This window comes from Stegostoma tigrinum, chromosome 40 (assembly GCF_030684315.1).
Source record: "Stegostoma tigrinum isolate sSteTig4 chromosome 40, sSteTig4.hap1, whole genome shotgun sequence".
NCBI classification, from domain to species: domain Eukaryota; kingdom Metazoa; phylum Chordata; class Chondrichthyes; order Orectolobiformes; family Stegostomatidae; genus Stegostoma; species Stegostoma tigrinum.
This window is the reverse complement of record NC_081393.1, coordinates 16,395,980-16,418,542: the sequence shown is the minus strand read 5'-3', so window position 1 is coordinate 16,418,542 and position 22,563 is coordinate 16,395,980. Positions and strand designations below refer to the sequence as shown.

The following is a 22,563-nucleotide window of genomic DNA, read 5'->3' as shown; positions in this document are numbered from 1 at the left end:
CAAAAATCAAATCCACTTGGATTGGTGAAATTGAAGAGTCCCACTGCAGTTGGTAAATAATTATTCAGGAAATGTTAGATAGTTACAAACCCAGTGTAACTGCTGAATAACTATTAAACTGACTTCCCAGCTTAGAGATAATGGGAACTGCAGATGCTGGAGAATTCCAAGATAATAAAATGTGAGGCTGGATGAACACAGCAGGCCAAGCAGCATGCTGCTTGGCCTGCTGTGTTCCCAGCTTAGATCTCACATTTCCAAAATGCCTACTGTCTTCACCTCCCCCAGATCAATGCTCTGCCTCTTCACCTGCTTTCCTTCCCCAGATCTGAACACTCCCCTTTTGTCCACCCTGAGGACCTGAAACTGCTCGCTACTAAACTGCTTGTTCATATACAAACACCCACACTAGCTCACACTGCCTCACCTATGCTGGGGACCTGACAGCCTGACAACGGACTGAGGTGGGGGAGGTTCTGAAGTAGAGTCACATTAAGCTCAAAATGTTAATTCGGTTTCTCTCACCACAGATGCGAGCAAACCTGCTGAGTATATTGCACTTGTATTTCAGATTTCCAATATCTGCAGTAGTTTCTTTTATTAATCACAGAAGTGGTAAGGTATTTAAAGAGGCAATTTGGCCCATTACACCTGTACCAGCTGTGTCAAATGAGCATCATGACTTATTGCCTTGTCCTACCTTTTCCTCAATACCCTTCCATGTTATTTTTATAGAAATAATCCTCTTGAGTGGCTCATTTGAACCTGCCTCCACCACGCTTCATCGAAGTGTATTCCAGACCCAACCACTTGGTGTGTGAAGAAGTTTTCTATCACTTCGCATTTGCTTCTTTTGCCAAGTCACAAATCTGTCCCTCATGTTCTTGATCCTTTTGTTGTATCTTGCAGTTCCTTAGTTGAGTGGGAGAGTGGGATTGCCAGTAGTTAAGAGCGGAGCAAGATTGAGGTGACTGTCTCAGAATAGTTGAGTTGGGAGAGAAAATGAATTGAGAAACTGAAGAAAGAATTATGTTCAGATCTAGGGCATGGAGGAACCTGAGAGTTTGGCTTAGTGGACTATGGAAAGAATATAGGAAACTCTAACACACGTGGCATTTGATCTGAGCAAGTTGATTTTGTGGAAGGATTGGAGATGGTGTGAGTCTCTGTATGCATGGAACCGTACAGCATGGAAACAGACCCTTTAGTTTAACTCCTCTATGTTGACTGGGTATCCTAAACCAAACTAGACCCATTTGCCTGCATTTGGTCCATATCACGCTCAACCTTTCCAATTCATGTACCTGCGCAAATGTCTATTAAATGTTGTACCTGCCTCCAACACTTCCTCTGGCAGCTCATTCCTTACACGCACCCACTCTCTGTGGGAAAAGGTTACCCCTCAGGTCCCTTTTCAATCCTTCCCCTCTCACCTTAAACCTTTGCTGTCTAATTTTGGACTCTCCTACCCTACCCTGGGGAAAAGATCTTGGCTGGTCACCATATCTATGCCCCTTGTGATTTTATAAACCTCTATAAGGTCACCAGTCAGGCTCCAACACTCCAGGGAAATAAAGTCCCAGCGTATCCAAACTCTCCTTATAACTCAAACCCTTTATCATCCTGAGAAATGTTTTCTGTACCCTTTCTAGTTTAACGGCATCCTTCCCAAAGCAGGGCAACCATAATTGTTTGCAGTATTCCAAAAGTAGCTTCACCCAATGTCTTGTACAGCTGCCACATGACATCCCAACTCCTATACTCAACTCAGGTGGATTCCTGTGAGGACACGAACCAGTCATCTATCGAGTTTGCATTGAGTTTCCAAGCTGGGAGTTTATTTACCCTGCATTGTGACGTACAAGTGTAATTCTTCTCAGCTACTGGAAGCTCGCTCCCTGCGACTGTCTGGCATGTGAGTCCTCTGGTGGGCGAATGACTTCTGTATTTGTCTCCTCAGAGGGAAAGGTGGAGGTGACGAAAGAAAATGTAAAGTTGTGCACAATGGCGCCGGGGAAAGTGTTCGGAGAGCTGGCCATCCTCTACAACTGCACCAGGACTGCCACAGTCAAAGGTAGGCAGGATGCATGGTGAGAATGTTGGTCACTTTCTTTCTGAGCGTTGTTGTGAATATAATGTTGACTTTATGTGACACAAAAGTCATGAGAGGTGGAGGATAGTCACTGATAGAGAAAATGGAGACATTGTGCAGCAGACTGAAGCAATCAGCGAGTCACCCCAGGTTAGCATTTGTCGTTTAAGAGTAGGCAAATTCGGCATACCAATGCTGCCAATCAAGAATTACCTTTTCTGGACTCCATTATCACACCTAAACTTGGAGTCGCAAGAAATCTCATTTTTTAACTTAGAATTTAAATATTCAGTCATCTTCTAAAAACCTAAAGTCAGTCACTTCCCATGACATTCTCAGACCCAGATCTCGATCTCAAAAGATGGCTCATAACTTGACCCAAAGCCGCTCTACATTTAAGGATGATCATTCTTCAATACTTCTCTTTAGATTTCAGCCTGCGAGTACTGGAAAGAATTCTTTTGGGCAATGCCCGAGAATTTTTTTTATCCTTTATGAAGATGTGAGTATCTTGGGCACAAACCGGTATTTTTTGCCCAGCTCTAATTACATTTAAACTGTGTGGCCTGTTCAGGCTGGTAAGTGTCAACCAAACAGCCATGGGTCTGGTGTTACAAGTAGACCAAGCTGCTCAATGTAATTCCTGAAAGGACATGGAGCTGAATCTGGACATCAAGCAGTTCCAGCTCATGCAGGGAATGGGGTTAATATGGAGAGACTTTCCAAGTGCAGTGTAATTGAATTGGGAGCCAGTTAGCTCAGTTGGCTGGATGGCCGGTTTGCGATGCAGAATGATGCCAGCAGTGTGGGTTCAATTCCCCCACCAGCTGAGGTTTCCATGAGACTGCCCTTCTGAACATCTCCCCTCAGCTGAGGCATGGTAACCCTCAGGTTACATCACCACTGCTCGTCTCTCGAGTGAGAGAGCAGCCCTGTAGCCTGGTAAGACTGTGGCAACTTTACCTTTCTTGCTTAATCAAATCCTCAGAACAATGATTGCAGGAGCCACACTGCTGACTGTTCCCTTCATGCTGACAGAGTGAAAAGGATTAGCAGGGCATTAAAATAAAAAAGGTAATTTTGTGTTGTGTTCCTTTGAGCCAGATCATTGCTCCGAGAGCCACTCATCAGAAAGGATTGAAGAGTGAAAGACACTCTTCACTGTCTGCTATTTTTCGGACTGAATGTGAAATCTTTGTTAACCCAATTACCCCTCATTGCATGTGTCAAGTAACTGAATTTGCCTCTTGCTCTGGCCCTAATGATACTGAGTTTTTTTTCTAAGCTGGTGTGACTTTATCTGAGATTCAACTTGCATAATGGCCTCTCCAGAAATAGATATTGTGGGTTTCCTTGGAAACAAATCTTTTATTGGGCTGATCATTGCATGTTTGGGCTGGAAATGTACCTGCAGGTTGTGATGCAGTGCATGTACTAGACATTGCACCTCTGGAGAGGTGCAGGGCTAAGCCACAAGTGGTCTACTCACCAGCTAACAAAGGCTTGGAAAAACCCACTGACCTTTTCAGCATTTGTGGTACTTTTCTTGCCACCAGAGAGCAAAACTGCGACACACTGACGAATAGAGGCAGGAATTCCAGCATGAGAATCCAGCATCCTGGCACTGAACAGCCGTTACCAACCTTTTATCCGAACATTCCCAGCAAGGTGACAGCCAGAGTCAGTGAGAACTGAATGAGCTACAGTCAGGACTGGAATTCAGTCACAAGGGCTGTGACATTTTCCCTTTCAGGACCCTTCTCTCAGAGGAGGCTTTAACATAAGGATATTTAATCAGCAGTTTTAAAGATTATCCACGTCCTCGAGCCCTGTTGGGTTGATTCCTTTGTCAGCTGAGAGAACTGAGAGATATCCCTGCTCCAAAACTGAAAATTAAAGCCCTGTTTAAAATAGCACACTCTTGAAGCAAGAGTCCTGTTGTCAACACTCATTCTCTATGGAGCTAGACCCTCATGAAGTGCTGTTAGGATGCTTAGATTCCTTTAATACATGAACTAAAACCCCCTGAAACCTAAATGCTTATGTACTGATTAGACGTGTAAACAGATGCTGGCATGTGATGGCACTGAGAATTTTTTTTTTGTCCAGTCAATTTTTACGAGGCAACATTATGTTAGTGAGTAGAATTGTCAAATCTTACAGCACAGAAGGAGGCCATTCATCCTGCCGTGTTTGTACTGACCCTCTGAAGGAGTGATTCACCTAGTTTCACTCCCCTGCTTTTACCCCAAATCCCTGTATTTTTTTTTCCTTTTCAGATCACTGTCCAACTCCCTCTTGAACCCTCAGTTGAACCTATCTCAACCACACAGTTGCAGCACACACCAGATCCTAGCTACTTGCTGCATGAAAATGTTTATCTACTTCACTATTGCTCACCTTAAATTGGTCCTCTCCGCTTCTCGATCCTTCCACCAGTGGGAGCAGTTTCTTTCTCTGCACTGTCTGGACTCTTTGTAACTTTCAAGAACTCAATCAAAGCTCCCCTTCAAGGAGTAGCATAGTCTCAAGTTCATCAGCATGTCCACGTAACTGAGGTTCTTCAGCTCTTGGAACCGTTCTCATCAATCTTTTCTGCACCATCTCCAATGCCTTCACATCCCTCCTGATGTAAGGTGGACGCATGTTCCAGTCAAGGCCTGAGCAATGTTTTATGCAAATTTATCATAACTTGCTCGTTTTGCTACTATATGCTGTTTTCTTTCCGAAACCCAAGGTTAGCAGGGAGGCGATGGCCTTGTGATAGCATCGCTAGACTTTTGATTCAGGAGCACAGCTAATGTTCTGGGGAGCTGGGTTCGAATCCCACCACAGTAGGTGATGGATTGTGAATTCAATAACAAACTGGAGTTTGACAATGACTGTGAATCCATTGTCGATGGTCAGAAAAACCCGTCTGGTTTACTAAAGTCCTTCCGGGAAGGCAACAGCCACCCTTCCTGCTTTGATCCTAGATGTGGTTGATTCTAACCTGCCCTCTGGGCAATAAACGCTGGTCCAGCCACATGCTGTGTGTGAATTAAAAGAAAAGGGTATTAATTGTGCTCCCAGCCTAATTTTCAATGATTTGAAATGAAACTGTCGATGCAAAAGGAGATGATAGAGAGTTCTACATCCAACCTCAAACCCTGACTGCTGTTTGGCAGGTTCTTACTTCTTTTTGTGTTTCTGTTGTAGATCAGGTCAGCAGGAAAAAGCATTGAAGCAGACAGTGTGCATGTGGCGTAGGGATGTCTGTTTCTGAACCAAGGTGAACTGGGGACTCACCCATCCAAAATTGGCTGACATTACTACTTAACGTGTTGTCTTGGTCAGTCAAACAGGTAATCACTAAAGTCACACACTTAGCTTTGCAATCCCTAAACTGCTGGGAAAGGTACCTGCTTTATAGGGCAGTGCCTGCAAACCTCGATAAAGGACTTCTTCACGTCAAGACATTTGGTGAAAAGGTTACAATTTAGACTTGAGCGTGCAGTACTTGAGTTGAAAATATTGCAGCTTGAAACATAACTTGGAGATTTTGTGAACTGTGAGAAAGAAAGTGATGAACTCCAAAAGGGCTTAGACGGATTAGTGGAGTGAGCAGTCATGTGGCAGATGAAAGTTATTGTAGAGGAATGTGAAGTGATACATTTTGGGATTCTCACTGAAGAAAGGCAACGTCAAATAAAGGAAACAATTCTAAAGGAGCTGAAGGAACAGATGAGCATGGGTATGTATTTTCACAAATCATCAAAGGTGGTGAGAAAGTGGATAAAAAAGGCATTTGTGATATCAAGCGATGTAAATAGATGAGTAGAAAACAAAAGCGAGGAAGTTATAGTGATTCTTTATGAAACGTTGGATTGTCTCAACTGGAGACTAGTGCTCACCACTGCTTTTTGGATGGGATGCAAATACGTGAGACAGAATTTAACAAAAAAAAGTTAGTTCCAGCAATGAAGGACTTCAGTTCTGTGATCAGCTTGGAGAAGCTGGGGGCCTGTTTTGCTCAGAGAAGATCAAGTCGAGATTTGATCGAGGTGTACAAATCCATGAGGGATCAGAATAGATAGGGAAAAAACAGCTCCCATTGGCAGAAGGATTGAGTAAGTGAGGGCAGAGATTCAAGGCGATTGTCAAAAAAGTAAAAGGTATTACAAGGATTATGGTTTACAGAGTAAATGCTTCAGAACTGTCTTAGACTGTGATGGATGAAGGACAGGGGCAACACACCCTCTGTGGAAGACTTAATCAGATTCCAAATTAAACAAATTGGTATTCCTGCTGCTCTTCTGGACGTGGCTGCTTTCCTCATGGATGATCAGGACAGGCGGACCAAATGACCTGTTTCTGTGTTCTAAGGTATGATTGGTAGGTAAATCCACCCCAGGTAAATGGAACGAAGGTACAGATCAGCAGTGATCTAATTAAGTGGCAGAACAAGGCTGAATGGCCTTCTCCTTTGCTATGATGCTGTCTCTATCATAGCTGGCAAACTTACTTGGATAAAAATATGTGAATCTGCTCATGTTTAATTGAAGACTGAAAGAATGCAGACATTTGAAACCACTGCTCTTGAGCAAAAAAATCTTACTGCAGACCATGCACAATTTAATAATGGAAAGATTGAAAAGTAGAAAAGTCAATAGGTGGGGTGCTGACAGTACATAATGGGTCAGTCTTCATCTGAAACTGAAGAGCTATCTTGAAACTTCTTCAATAATTCATCCTGAACAGCTTTCATGGGAGTCTGTCTCAGTTGTAACTCTGAGCAGAATTTGTACACATCTGATTTGACTTGCTGTTTGAAGCTGAGGGGCATTGGAAATTCATACATTATTTCAAACCTTTGATCTTATGGTTAGCCTGCAGCTCTTGATCATCTGGTTGGAAAGCAGCCAAATCCAGAGGAGCAACAGAAATACACATTAGTTTCAGTTGTAATTTGACTAAGTCTCTCCATAGAGGCTTGTGCTGCCTTTGCCCTAAGCTCACACAAAAATTGGTGACTTGCGTGACCATAGTGACCATACTGGTATTGCTGCACCCTCTGGACAGCAAAGGAACACAACATGGCAGGATTTGGAGTTAACCTTTGAGAAAGAACTCAAAAATATTTCCTAAGTTACATCTCCACATCAGGCAGGACCTGGAAATACAGCCCTCCAAATTCGGACCCCCCGATTATTTGACACTCTGGTTCGGAGCAAGATGATGAGCAGACTGTGCCTGGCCAAATCTGACTTTTCTCCTCTATTAGCACTGTCTTTTAAACAAATTCTGAGGGTGCTTGCATGTTTTCTTTTCCCATTTTTCTGACCATTTCGGATCAGCCTTGGTGTTGCTTGCCTCTACCCAAGCCTCAGCTCATTTGCTGCTGAAACCCTTATCTTTGTGATCATTAGGCAAACGCATTTATGACCATCTTCCATTCACCATCAATAAAAGGTAGTCCCAATGCTGTTGGATGTTCCTAACTCTCACCATGTACCATTCAACCAGTTACTTCGGTGCTCAATCAATCAATATTAATTTCTGATCAGGAAACACCTTTGACCATCTAGCTTCATAGTTTTGTACTTCCTCCAGGGCCACCCTGAAGCCCTACAACCCTTCCAAGATCTCTAAGCTGCACAGATTCCAGTCTTTGTACTTCATCGGTTAATAGTAAATTCACCTTTTGCATCTGATCTTTCAGCTGCCTGGGTTTGAAGATTTGAAAATCCCACCCTAAACCTGTTCGCCACTCTCTTTGCTCCTTCAACATACAACCTCCCTCCTCTGACAAAGCATTTGGCCATCTGCCCAAAGATATCCTCAAATAGCTTGGCGTTAAATTTTGAGAAGCAGATTGGGCTGCTTTACTGTGTCAGAGGTGCTATGTGAGTGCTAATTGTTGGACTGACATAGAGGATGAGTATGGGCCTCTTGACTTCTTCATTTTTCACATTGTTTTTCAGACAGGATATTTAAAACGGAAGTTAATTTTGGATATATTGCTAATATGTTAAAAAGCTACATGTTAGTAAACAAAAAATAATTGAGAAAAATAAAGTTATTCTACCAGATAAATCTAACTTTAAATAAACAATGTTAAAAGTATTCTAATGTATTTAGAAATTCACCTCCCAGCCCAAAGGCACAGCCTCATTTTTACATCAGCTCCTGTTTAAATTTCTTGCAGAGAAGGGCCCAAATGAGTTCAGAATCTGATTTTTCCTGCACCTGAGAGATAGTCAGCGTTTCTTTTCCTGAACACATCCAACAATAACACAGTGATCCTCATTGTTCAAGACACTCTTTACTTTGGCGAGAATTCTTGGAGAGCAGATTTCATGGCGGAAGATCAATTCATTGCATTCCCTTCCTGGCTGGTTTAATAACTTGTATACCCGTAAAAGGTCTGCTTGCCTCAGACAGACATACCAACAAGGTTTCCAAATAGGGTAGCCTTCTCAAATGCAGGGTGTAAAAAAAATTGTAGGGTCTACCTGAAGAGATTTGTCATTTTCTGAGATAATACTGCTGTGTTTGCAGCATCCCATCATACATAGAGAACAGACGTATATAGGAGAAATTACACATTGACATCTGTCTGTTTTCTAAATAGCCATATTTTGTTTTCTCGTGCAGCCCTCACTAACATCAAGCTATGGGCCATCGATCGGCAATGTTTCCAAACAATTATGATGCGAACAGGGTTGATCAAACATGCCGAGCATATGGAGCTTCTCAGAAGGTGAGTTTCCACTTAGTGACTCTATCTCCTCTTCCTCCTATAGCCACACTCAGTTGCTTACTAAAGGTCTGGAGTTTCTTCCCACATGTCAGAGCGACCTGCAGGTTAAATTCCGTGTCAGATCCAACCAATAATCAATTAAAGCAGCAAAGATTTACATTTACATAATCCCTTTGATTTAGTGAAAGGTCCCCAAGGCATTTTATGGGAGTATTTTCAAACAAAACTTGATACTGAAGCGCACAGAGTCATAGAATTTTACAGCACAGAGACATTGCTGCAGAAAGGCTGCCAACATCATCAAAGACCTATTGCACCATGGTGATGCTCTCCTGCAACCTCGTCTGTCAGGCAGCAGATACAGAAGGTTGAACACGTGCGCCAAAGGATTCTGAAACACATTTTATCATCTTGGAATTCTCCAGCATCTGCAGTTCCCATTATCTCTGCCTCTGTCTAAGTTTTTTTTTCCACCCTATGATCTGTATGTCCTTGCTTACTATGATCTGCCTATAATGCTTGTAAACAAAGCTTTTCACTGTACTTAGGTACATGTGACAATAAATAAATAAGTAAATCAAATCAGACCCTGGTCCATGCCAAACAGATATTTTAAATAAATCTAGCCCCACCTGCCAGCATTTGGCCCATATCCCTCTAAACTCTTCCTATTCATGTACCCATCCAGATGCCTTTTGAATGTTGTTATTGTACCAGCCTGAACCATCACTTCTGGCAGCTTGTTCCATGCATGTACCATCCTCTGCTTGAAAACATTGTCCAGAGGTCTGTTTTAAATCTTTCCCTTCTCAGCTTAAACCTGTGCCCTGTAGCTATGGCCTCTCACATAAACAGCTGATTTAGACAGATGATCAAAAGCTAGCCAAATATTTAGGCATCTCGTGCCTGATCACACTTATTTACTGAGAAGCGACCAAGGTTTACCTTTAAGGCTCAGCTGTGTGGTGTTCAGGAGAGGCTTAGATATAACTTCATCTTGGAAAAGCCCATGACATGTCCCATGCATTCCGGGCACGTTTTCCCAATTGCAGCCCAAGGAAAATCATCAGGCCCAGTGTCTCAGGTCCCCATGAATACTCTATCCCCCAATACCCTTTGATTCCTTTGTCTGCTGCTGACCATCGGTCTCTCCCTCTAGCCATCATCTTTATATTTACGATATGTCGGTGATGTTGGCTTGGCTGGCGTTCGTTCCCCTTCCTTCAGTTCTTTTGAGAAGCTTCTCAAACCGTTCACTCCATGTGTTGTATATACGCCCACCCACAGAGCTGTCAGGGAGGCAGTTTAAGGTTTTCACCCAGTAGCACTGAGGAGCAGCCTATGTATACAAGTCAGGACAGTGTGCTAACTAGTGGAGTGCCACAAGAATCAGAGCTGGGTCCACAATTATTCACAAAATGTATGAATGAGCAAGTTGAATGTACTATAGCCATGTTTGTGAATGACACAAATAGGTGGAAAGCAAGTCGTGAGGATAATGCAAAGAGTTTGCAGAAAGATATAGATAGGTCAATTGAATGGGCAAAGACTTGGCAGATAGAATATAATGTGGCAAAATTTGAGTTTACATACTTTGACAGGAGGCGCTGAATATATTTTGAATGGAGTAAGATTGTAGAAAACTACAGCACAGAGAGATTTGGAATTCCTGTGCAGAAATCACATAAAGCTAGCATACAAGTTAAGCAGGTACTAGAGAAGGCAAATGAAGGTTGGCCTTTATTTGAAAGGGAATGGAGTGTAAAATAGAGAAGTCTTAATAAAACTATACAAGGCACTAGTTCATATCTAGAATACTGTGAAAAATTTTCATCGCCTTGTCCAGGGAAACAATGGAAGCTAAATAGAATAAGCCAAACGATTTACAAATGGCACATGTTTAAAGATTTCCAAACACATAGTAAAATACAACCCCTTTAATCCCAACAGCATACCTTTCCAGTCCTGAAACATCAGAGAGTTCCATTTGCTGTCACATAGGGCTCAGTTTAGCTGTGGTTTCAATCACTGGTCTTTTACATTCTTCCTTGATTTCTTCATACACATAACGCCTTCAGGGTTTTTAACCAAACACTTCTGCTTCAGAACTTTCAAAGTAAACTCCTCACATTGAACTTATTTCTTAACAGTTCTCAACTATCTGTCTTTAACAAGATCTACAGTCTTAGATATCCAACTTCAGCCAAGACTTCCACAAACTATAAACAGAAACTCAAAAGCTTTTTTCCAAGTTACTGTGTTTCCCTTAATCAAAATGAAACCAAAATTTTTCTTGGACCTTCTGAAATGAAAAACTGTTTATTTTATTCATCCATAAAATCACTGTCAATGAAAACAAATTCCCATTAGCCTCCAAAAGTTATCTCTTTGGACTGCTTTTTAAAAGAAACCCCTTCAGACAAAGACCAAAACTCATCTGTCACTAAATCCAATTCACACTCTATAATGAATGGTTTTGAAACAGAGATAACCACACGCATTATATCCACACCTACCTCAAAACCTATTGTTCTCTGCAGCTTCCTTGCTTGCTGTCTGTTTTTTTTTGTTGCCTACTGTAGTTTGGAAGGGCTGATAGAATCTGAAGAAAAAGGCCTCATTCCATAGTCTTGCTGCCAGCTCCTTGTTCGCATTCTTTTCTGCACTAACTTGCATGGATAATCTAGTTCCAGTCCAATTATTCACACTTCACAGTGAGATTTACAGTGTCAGATGAGGAAGATTTGGGAGGATAAAGCAAGAAACACAGACCCAGATGCTCAGAAAGAAGCAACTTATACATCAAGTTACACAACGATGCACAGAGTCTGCAGGACCTAGGTGACCTGTCATCTCATATCTTCTGGTCAGTGGATTCGACTCTCAATTGACATTTAAGGAGTTAATGTTTCATTTGTATCTTTCCACTTTGAATCCAATGTTTATCTGTTCAACTTTTTTTAATGTCTTTGCATCACCATAATGAAACATTCAAATTCTTCAACTCTAAACACAAAAGGTAGGGTTAGCATTTATGAGGGCAAATGAGTAACTTACAGGCAGAACAAAGAAGATCCACATGAAAGGAGCTTTACCCAAGAGAATAGGCTTTTGACGATTTGTCCTCCTGATTCATAATCCATCCTGACAGTTGAATTTCCATTTCAGATCAGCCAGACTGTCTCAGCATCATCTCTTTTTCACCGTGCAAACTTCACATTCTGACTTTACCACAGAGGGCCAACTATTCCCAGGGACACAATGTTGTTCACACCACATAAACCTTGAGAGATTTACATTTTATTCCAAAGTTAACGTTAAACAAAGTCAAAGATCAGAGTTTGCTCACTTCAGATGCCTTGAGATGCATTCTTCTATGTTGATGGCTTGCACGTAACAGCAACATTCACTGGGCTGAGGAGTGACACACACAGTTGTACAAACCGGAGAATAGAAATGCTCAGAATAGTCCTACAGCAAAGCGTCTAGTTCATGTGCTACTGAATTCATTACTGTTGGTTGTTCCAACATGAACAGCTTGCATTCACAAAATGCTTTGACATAGCAAACTTTCTCAAGCTGCTTCACAAGTGTACAATGAAACAAAAATTGTTGAACTTCCTAAAGACAGAAGACCAAAAGCTTCATCAAAAAGATGGGCATTGAGAAACCGAGAGAAGCAGAGAGGTTTAGGGAAGGAATTCCAAAGTTTAGGTTCTAGACAGCTATGGGTACAGCCAGCAATGATGGAATGATTAAAGCAAAGGATACCCAAGAGACCAGAATTGGGAAAACGTAGATAAACCAAAGGATGCTGATTGAAGTGATCGGTAACTCAGAGACTAATGAAGGAATAATATTTTAACAGCAAGTGGTTAGAATCTGGACTGCACTGCCCGGGAGCGTGGTGGAAGCAGATTCCCTTGTAACTTTGAACAGGGAATTGGATAGTTATCGGAAGAGAAAGAAATTGTTAAGGCCACAGAGAAAAAGCATGGTGCAGGACACACTGAGCAGCTCTTTCAGAAATAGGCTCAGATAGAATGGGCATTATGGCCCCCTGTGCTGTGACCACCTCGGAGCATTGGAAGGCAGGAAAGCTACAAAGACAGGAAGATGTAAGGCCATAGAAGGATTTGAACACAGAAGTGAGAATCTTAAAATCAAGGCATTTGGGGGCCATTCCTAGACTGGGTGACTAAGATTTAGTATGGTTTAGGACATAGGCAGCAGGCTTTTGGATGACTTCAGTTTGGAATGGGGTCATTATTATAGGCAGAGAACCTCACCAGGATCACTGAACATGCTGTTCAGCTGCTCAAAGTCATCTGTACTTCTCATCAGAAACCATCTCTCAAATGTTTGCCATCTGAGTCTGCACAGGAAGCTGCAGCTGTATTTACTTCTGGCAGTGTTTCGGTCCATGAAGGGTTCTGACCTAGTCATTACTAGTCAGGTCCAGTCCTGCCAGTGCAATACAGTGAGATCAGCAGTCACTGCTGATGGTCTGTTCCTGGTATATTCAATAATTCCAGCCAAGCAAGACAGACCAACCCATTCAACTAGTCAGGTTTATTTGTTTTTCCACTTTTTTCTCTTTGCAAACTTTTCTCTGTTTATCTGTGAGAAATTAATTGCAGTTTTTTTTATTTTATGCTCTCCTGTTCTTTCCAACCTGCATCTTTCTTAACCTTCACCCCTATCAGTATTCGCACAGCTATTTGACAAAGATCCTGGCTAAAGATAAACTGGTTGGAGGGAGGAGGCAGACCTCAAGTGATGGAATCCGGTATTAACAGGAGGAGATCGGAAAGTCTTGAGATAGATCAGAGTGGAATTGATCTGTTACTGGGTATTAGCTTTTTGCTCTGCATATAATGATTTGCTTTGAAAGGCGCGATTTTGATTACACAGTTGAATTGTAGGATTGTGAATGGTGCGCTCAGTCTTTCCCTTTTACAGTTCCAAAACAGACCTGTGTATGTTTGCGATGAGAGAGTTTGTGGGGCGTGCTGCTGCTGATGCTCATGTAACCACTCCCTCACAAACCTCTTTCTCTCCACAGTGTCCCCTCCTTTCGCAATCTTCAGGAGGAAGTTCTAAGCAAATTTGCTGATGTACTCGAGGAGGTACGGTTGATCCCTTTTAGCTGACTACATTGGAGTATTTTACTCTTGTAGGTAGATGTTGGAAATGTGAAGCAGGAATATAGAAGCTCGAGAACCTTAGGGGACCGAGCAGCATCCGTGGAGAGCTGATGAAAGGTTATTGGCCTGGTGTTGACTCTGCTTCTCTTTCCATTGATTCCACCAGACCTGCTGGGTGTTTCCAGCAGTGCCTTACATTTCCTGGTGCCTGCATCCCTCGACCTTGTGGCAGATGGGTGAAAACCCAAATTCGCGGCTCATGTTCAAAACTGGGGTGGGGGGAACAACTCGTGTGAGGAGTGTACCCCTGGAGGGTAACAGCAATGAACCCTGGATGCCTGTACCTCCCCGATAAGCATGCAATTTTGACATTGATGTGCGATTAGATTCTGTTGTTTCTCAGTTAGTTTATATTTCCATTTAGTGTGTTGTTTATGCATGACCTTCTGTGTGCAAAACAAGAGTATCGCACCGCATAATGTTGTACAGCACTTCCACTCTGCTGCCAAGGTCTGTGTGTGCATATGCTTCGGGTCACAGACCGTGATTGCTCTGAAAGCTTAAATTGAAATTCACGTCAGCTTGGTATCTCTCTCTCATGCTCTGCCTTGACTAAAGAAACCTTTCGTTCAGACATTCTGGTGTTTTCTGCTGCTGGCAGATTTTCTTCCTGTCATATACTTTTAAATCCAACACAAAAATGGCAAGTCTGAAGTGAGGCAAATTGTGGGCGAGCCACTTGCAAGGCTTCTGTCACCACCTCCAGATCACCATAGCCTCCTGCATCCCTAAGCTTGCAAGATCTCTGCACCCCTACCCTAAGCAGTGGCCCACTGATGCCGTCAGTCCTCCACTGGCTGCAGCGCCTTCACCTGCCGAGATTTAAGGCTTCCTGAACTCCTCACCTCTAAACCATTCCTTGGAACCTCTTGTTGCTTTCCACACCGCTACCCCCCACACCCGCCGCCCAAGCCCTCATGTGATTTTATATCTCATTTTGTCATGAACTCTTCCATGAGGCAAACAGGGACTTCTTTCTTCAAAACTGCATTTAATGCAGGATGTTAAGAGAGAGGTCAACATTTAGGACTCATCTGAAGCATCCACCTGCCTGTTGTGTGGAAGCTGTGTGACCTGTTGTGTGTTCACACCATGTCCCATTTCTGTTTCTCTGCACTTACCCTGGTAACATTTTTCAGCGTTTTTAAACATCTCAATCAGGTCACTCCTCAATCGTCTACAACCCAGTGGATCCATGCCATGCTTATGCTACAAATTGTGTTGAATGGGCTGAAAAGCTGAGCTTTAGCTGATGTGTTTATATCTCCCTTTCACTGATTTCCACCCATAGTTACTATTCTACATCACTGGAGGCAGGAGACAGAATTACCCCAGTCATATATTTATTGTTACTTCACAGACTCATTACAAAGAGGGAGACCACATTGTGAGGCAAGGCGCCAGCGGAGACACTTGCTTTATCATCAGCAAGGGGAAGGTGAGTGTGGTGTAAGTGCTGGAGCTTGTGCTTGTTATGGCAGAGACACCAGCTGACACTGGGGGGACACGCTGCAGATACTAGCTCTCACGAGGGGAAGCGCACAGCAGATACCAGCTGACACTGGGGGAAGCACACAGCAGATACCAGGTGACACTGGGGGAAGCACACAGCAGATACCAGGTGACACTGGGGGAAGTGCACAGCAGATACCAGGTGACACTGGGGGAAGTGCACAGCAGATACCAGCTGACACTGGGGGAAGCGCACAGCAGATACCAGCTGACACTGGGGGAAGTGCACAGCAGATACCAGCTGACACTGGGGGAAGTGCACAGCAGATACCAGCTGACACTGGGGGAAGCACACAGCAGATACCAGCTGACACTGGGGGGGAATACACACAGCACATACCAGCTGACACTGGGGGTGTGGGGGTACACATAGCAGATACCAGCTGATGCTGGGGAAACATGTAGCAGACACCACCTGATACATGAGACGCTCACTGCAAAGATTTGGTCATCAAAGGGTTTGCGATATTAAGGTAGAGAACAACAGATACTTATGGGTGAGTTACAGTCTGGAATCTAATATGGTGTACTGGGAGTTTCCTACGTGGTCTGCCCATGTCTGTACAGAATTGTTGTACTAAGTGTCTGTGTTGATTTTCAGACCTGTCTCTTGCAATAGTATTGGGTTGAACCAGTTCAATGGGGTCTTGCTTGTCATCCGTTCATGCAATAATTGCTCCTTCCCTCATAACACATACTTGGCTTTTGCCCACAGGTGAACGTGACACAAGATGAGTCAAAAAGTGGCGAAGCGGTGCTTCCCACAACTCTGTCCAGGGGAGACTGGTTTGGAGAGAAGGCTCTACATGGGTATGTCATCCTCTGTTCCTTCAGAATGTGGACACTTTGCTCAGCTCTTCCAACACTTGACTGTTTTCGAATAAGTGTTTGTTCCTGATGTATTCTGGATAAAACCCTGAACAGCTTAATGGCAGCGTGTTTGACCTCTCCAGGAGGTGAAATGCTCTGCTTAAAGCGGTGCTGAAAACAGATGCAATGGTAGCTTTTAAAAATAGTAGAGGATGGGTTATGGAAAAGGGGGAGTGAAAACTAATGGCTACAAATTGAGAGAAGGAAATGTGCAACAAGACTTGGGTGTCCTTGTATAGCAGCCATTGAAGGTAAGCATGCAGGTGCAGCACATGGTAAAGAAGGCAAATGGCACATTGGCCTTTGTAGCAAGATGAATCTGACTACAGGAGCAGGGATATCTTGTTGCAATTATTCAGGACTTTTGGTGAGACCACACCAGGAATATTGTGAGCAGTTTTGCTCTCTTTTACTGAGGAAGGATGTTCTTGCTGTAGAGGAAGTGCAGACTCAGTCCTGGATGGTAGAATGGATATATTCAGAATTATATTCACTGGAGTGTGGACAAATGATGCAGATTGCATAGAAACTCATAAAATTTTGAGACAGGTTAAACACAAGAAGAATGCTCTTGATGATAGGGGGGAGCCCAGAAACAGGGGTCATGGTTTAAGCATCAACAATAATAGGAACTGCAGATGCTGGAGAATCTGAGATAACAAGGTGTAGAGCTGGATGAACACAGCAGGCCGAGCAGCATCAGAGGGGGTAATTTCTGATGAAGAGTCCAGGCACGAAACGTCAGCTTTCCTGCTCCTAAGATGCTGCTTGGCCTGCTGTGTTCATCCAGCTCTACACTTTGTTATCTCCTGGTTTAAGCGTACAGGGTAAACCATTTCTGACTGAAATGAGGAGAAATCTCTTCATCTAGAGACTGGTGAACCTGTAGAACTTGCAAGCACAGAAAATAGTCAAGGCCAAAGTATTTCAAGATTCAAGAAGAATTTGGATGTATTACTTGGGACTAGAGGGATCAAAGGATAATGGGGGAAAGCAGAAATAAGCTATTAAGTTAGATGATCAGCCATGATCATGTTGAATGGTGGAGCTGGCTCAAAGGGCTGAATGACCTACCCCTGCTTCTATTTTCAATGTTTTCATGTTGATTGGAAAGCTCCTTCAAACAGCTAACACACCAGAAACAGTGGGCTGAAGGGCCTTCTGTGCCATTACATTCTGTGAAGTGAGATTGATCTGCCTTGATACAGTCAGGAGGGGGAACTGCTTTCAGTTCCATAAATGCACGTGAGCTGCACATTCTGGCTCCTGATTACTGTTCAGTGACTCCTCATTTGAACAGTAAAGGTCCCCGGGGCTGCTGTGCTTCAGTGTGTGTACTACGATCAGACGGGTGTTAGTGCTGGTGTAGGGTGTAAGCGGAGAGGCTGGAATCTGTGGAGAGTACATTGGCGAAGCGCAGAATCAGTGACAGAACTTCGCAATGCTGCAGAAACTTAATCACATGCCAATTAGACCGGGAGCTGAGGCTCAGAAGGGTCAGCAATTGGCTTGCAATCCAAAGACCGAGCAAGGTTATGTTGCTGTGAGAGTGGCTAATGTTGAAGGAAGTTATCTCTTGTCTGCACTAACAATGAAGCCTGCATCTTTTCTGTTTTCCCTCCTCACAGAGAAGACATAAGGTTGGCCAACGTAATTGCAGTGGAGGATGTGATCTGCCTGGTAATTGACCAAGAGTGAGTAGCTCAAATCTATTATGTTGTTCAAAAGTGACGGTTGTCAGACTGCAGATGCCTAGTTGACTGAACTGTAGAATCTTGATGGGCAACTGCAGCCCTAGTACATTTACTCTCAAACTGAAGGAAGAAATGCGTGTGTGAGTATGCAGAAAAATTGCAGCATTCATTTGCTACTGGGGTTACTTTAGGGAAGGTGCTTTGTATCAATTATAACCTGTATGCAAGGGTATTGAGGCCAAGCTTCTGCGAACCATTGCTGTCACTACCTTCACGCACCCAAGGAACTTCCTTCGCTTCACATCTCCACTTCTCGCTCTGCCTTTAAATCTTGGTAAAAGCTGACCTATTGAGCACTTTTTAGCTCCACGTCCAAACACACAGATCGAGAGAAATCCCAAGTGAGCGCTGCACCATTAGAGATGTCAGTTTTTCAGCAAGTTGCTGAACCAAGGTCCTATCCACCACTCCCGTGTAGGTGTAAGAGATCAATTTTAAAGAATGACACAAATGTTCTCCCTGGTGCTGTGGCCGTCAATCAGATCATCTAGCTGTCTATCCTCGCCAGTGAGATTTTTTTGTCCTTGTGAAAAGGTAGAACTGGGTGGGATGTCTGACAGGTATTCTTTTCCTAGAGCGTAATGAGCCTCAAAGGATGATCTGTAAAGAGCTTAATTTGATGTATTGATTTGTATTGATGAAAGAAGGGACTTGCTGAATGAAATGTGTGTTTGGAGTGGAATGGAAAAGATTTTCTGGATGGAAAGAAGGAAGACAAAAAAAAAATGTGCTACTGACCAAATAAAAACTTATTGGATGTAATCCAGAAAGAAAGAGAGTCGATGTGGGACACTTTTAAGAAGGAAACAGACTTGCTAAGAGATGTTATGAAGAGAGGCTTCAAAGGAAAAAAGATGAAGGAAAAGAATATTATTGCTTTAATGGCTTAAAAATTGAAAAAAGTGATTTTCAAATTATAAGATTGTTGCTGGATAGAAAGCTGTGATTAGACTGCAACCTTCCTTTCGGTGGAGTACATGAGTGGAATTTGATACAAGAGAAGCCTATGTTACAGTTGTACAGACCATACTAGAGCATGAGAATTAGGAACAGGGTAGGCCGTTCGGCCCCTCAAGCCTGCTTTGCTATTCAATAGGGTCATGGCTCATTTGTCGTTCCTCAAACCAACCTTCCTGTGTAATCCCCATAATACTTGATTTCTGCTCTGGATCAAGAATCCAACTGTAACAGACTTAAATTTACACAAGGATTCTGCCCCCATGAGGGTGGGGAGGCAGAGTTCTAAAGACACTCAATCCTCTGAGAGAGACAAGAATCCTCCTCATCTTAGTCTCAAATTGACAACCCCCGCCACCGCCGCCACCTCCCCCCCCCCCCAACATCCTTCATACTAAGACTGTGCAGTCTGGTCCAGATTCTCCCATGTTGGGAAACAATGTTCTCAACATTTACCCTGTCAAGCCCTTTCATGTTTCAGTGGAATCATCTCTCATTCTTCTAAACCCTTTGCTCACAAGGCAGTCCCTCCAAACGAGGGATCATCATGGTGAGACTTCACTGAACTGCCCGAAATGAAAGAATTTCTTTCTGTAAAGAAGGGGGGCCAAAACTGCTCTCAGTACACCACATACGGTCTCACCAACACCTTGTCCAGTTCCAGTGACTTCCTAACTCTTAAACTCCAACCCCTTTGAAATAAGGTGCAACATGCTATGAGTCTTTCTGAATCTTTGCTGCATCTGTAAGCTAACTTTGTGTTTTGTGTACAAGCCCGTTTTGTCTTGCACCCTCCAGGTAAAAAATATCCTGTTATTTTGTTCTCCCTTGCAAAATGATCAGCTTCACACTTCCCCACATTATACTATGTTTTCCAGCTTTTTGCCCATTTACTTAATCGATCAATATCTGTCTGAAAACTGTTTTGTATCCCTTAGCAACCTGCTTTTTCACCTTTTTTCTTTATCTGCAAAATTGGCTGGAGTGCATTTGCTTCCTTCCTTGAAGTCATTAATATTCATTGTAAACACTGATCCCTGTGGAATCCCACAAAGGTATCGGTGAGAGCACTGCGTGGTAATGCTCTATCTTTATTTGAGAAAGAATGTGAATGCATTAGAAGCAGTTCAGGGAAGGTTTACTAAATTAATACCAAGAATTGGCAAAGTGATATGAGGAAAGGTTGGATAGGCCAGGCTAACATTCACCAGAATTTAGCAAATCAAGAAGTGATGATTGTAACATAACAGCTCTTGACAAATCTTGACAGCGTAGATGAGGAAAGAAGTTTCCTCTTCTGGGCAAATCTACAACTATAGGTCACTGTTTAAAATTAAGTGAGCACCATTTTAAGACAGAGATGAGGTGACTTTTGTTTTTGGTTCTCAGAGTCACTCTCTCCCGGAAAAGCAGCAGAAGTGCAGTCCTTGAATATTTTTAAGGTGGATATAGGTAGATTTAGATGCAGGTTGAAAGGTTATTGAGAGTGAGCTGGATGGCAGACTTGAGGCTAGATCAGATCAGCCATGGTCTTACTGAATGGTAGTGCAGCCTCGAGGAGCCAAATAACCCGCTCTGAATTCTAACATTTGTATATTTGTGTGTGTGGCGATGTTGAGCCAATCTCTGCAATCTGGTGCTGAAACTATTAGTTTTGTATGTCCATTCATAAATCACCACCCCTACCGTATGACCACCACTGAGAAAAGATGGAAAGCTTCAATTAAGGGAGAGAATGAATGAAACCACCTACTGATATGGGATAGGTCCTCCCTAACCTAGTTAATGAGCGCGAACTATCCACACGAGCAGCGTCTCGTTTCATCTTGTTATACATCTCGTAGGTTTGCAGACCCTGACAACAGCAAATAAAAACCGAATAATACACCATGTCCATTCCATCATCTGTCTGTGTCTCCAGTCCCTGAACAATCCTGAATCTAATTACAAATGGGTGCAAGCACAGTTCAACAGCTTTCTCTGAATATTGAGGATCTAATGTATTCCAAATTCACCCCGACATGCAGCATCTCTATAGTGAGTTGGAGAATGACTAGGAATCTTCATCTTTCTGGCCGACTCATAAGTAGCATTCACTGTCTAGTAATCTCTTGGTGACAGTTTGTCACATGCTGGTCAGTAGCTGAGTAATCTTGTTATCTTTGGGTGAAGTGGTGGCCAATCCTGTTACAATTGGGCTGTATCAATGCGTGATTAGTACACTACAGTGGGTAGTGATGTTACTATCCTTAAAGTTGTTTATGCATCTGAATTCAATCATATTGATCAGCGAGGATTTATCGAAGTGGCATCTCATGCTAAGTGTTTAACTTTTCTTTACTGATTGCAGCTCATTCCGACAGATTATTGGAAGCTTGGAAGATGTGTCCAGTCAAGAACATGAGAGTGCAGAGACGCGGGAGCAGTGAGTATGAACATATTGGCTAGCCGTAACAAGAATCCCCCATGCCCTCGACACTAGTTTGCAGTTGCACCCGAGTCCTTGACTCTTCTCAGAAACAGTCCATGATGACACAAGGCAAATGACAGAGAACGTTCGGGTGAACTGTGATTCCAGGTTTTTCCCCCATTCCCAATGGAGTCACCAATTAGATGGTGAGAAATGAAATAGCCAAAAGCGAGAAGAACAGGACAAACTCCAAATCTTAGCTGGCACCTGTAGGTTTAACTGCATAGGCAGTCAACTGAAATCCCATTCCCCTTTGGATAAATGTAATATTCACCTCTGCAAAGTCCCTACATTACACAGTGTCCTCAATGAAAGGTATAATCCGTCAACAGGAGATTCAGTGTGTCAGTCTCCTCACCACAATCATGCTCTGTATCAGACTGTTGGACCTATTCATTTCTGTTTTTCTCAGTGTCCTTCCTTCAGCATCATTGACTATTGTTTGGCTGGAGGCCTCAGGCTTCTTCCTCCCTTACTGAATAAAGCAGTCATACCTTCCACCTGTTGTCCCCTGCCACCCACCTCGTTCTGTAGGGGAGTGACTAACCTTCAGTCATACATATAGACAAACAATAGGGTAAACTAAACTGTCCCTATCACTTAAATCAAATGCTTCCAAAACATTTTTGCCTATTCAGCAACTCACGTTCCACCATAGATGGGTTGTACCTTCAGCTGCCAAGGCCCCAATCTCTGGAACTCCCTCCCTGAAATAATCCACCTCTTTTTCATCCTTTAATTATTTCCAATAAAACCAACTTTTCTGACCAAATATCAGGTCATCCTCCCTATTATCTCCTTGCATGCCTCACTGTCTAATGTGGGTTGCATTCTGCGGGATTCTTGTTCTTGACTGCACAGGACTCAAGCTAACCCCTCCACCCCTGGCTTCCTTGACCAAGTCTTCTGAGTCTTGGTGGATCTTCTGGCCTGCATTGTGGACTCTTTTACTTGACCTC

General features: G+C 43.1%; 1 protein-coding gene across 4 annotated transcripts in view; it reads left to right on the top strand.

Annotated features, from left to right (window-relative positions):
* The window catches only part of LOC125448116 (cGMP-dependent protein kinase 1-like), a 66,373-nt gene that overhangs the window by 18,654 nt on the left and 25,156 nt on the right, over positions 1-22,563 (top strand). For all 4 annotated transcript variants that reach the window (XM_048523159.2, XM_048523157.2, XM_048523160.2 and 1 more), the window contains exons 3-9: positions 1,961-2,074; positions 8,729-8,834; positions 13,900-13,963; positions 15,402-15,479; positions 16,269-16,363; positions 18,052-18,117; positions 21,485-21,559. In XM_048523159.2, the coding sequence (XP_048379116.1) occupies positions 1,961-2,074; positions 8,729-8,834; positions 13,900-13,963; positions 15,402-15,479; positions 16,269-16,363; positions 18,052-18,117; positions 21,485-21,559 (598 nt within the window). The remainder of the gene's footprint in view (positions 1-1,960; positions 2,075-8,728; positions 8,835-13,899; positions 13,964-15,401; positions 15,480-16,268; positions 16,364-18,051; positions 18,118-21,484; positions 21,560-22,563) is intronic.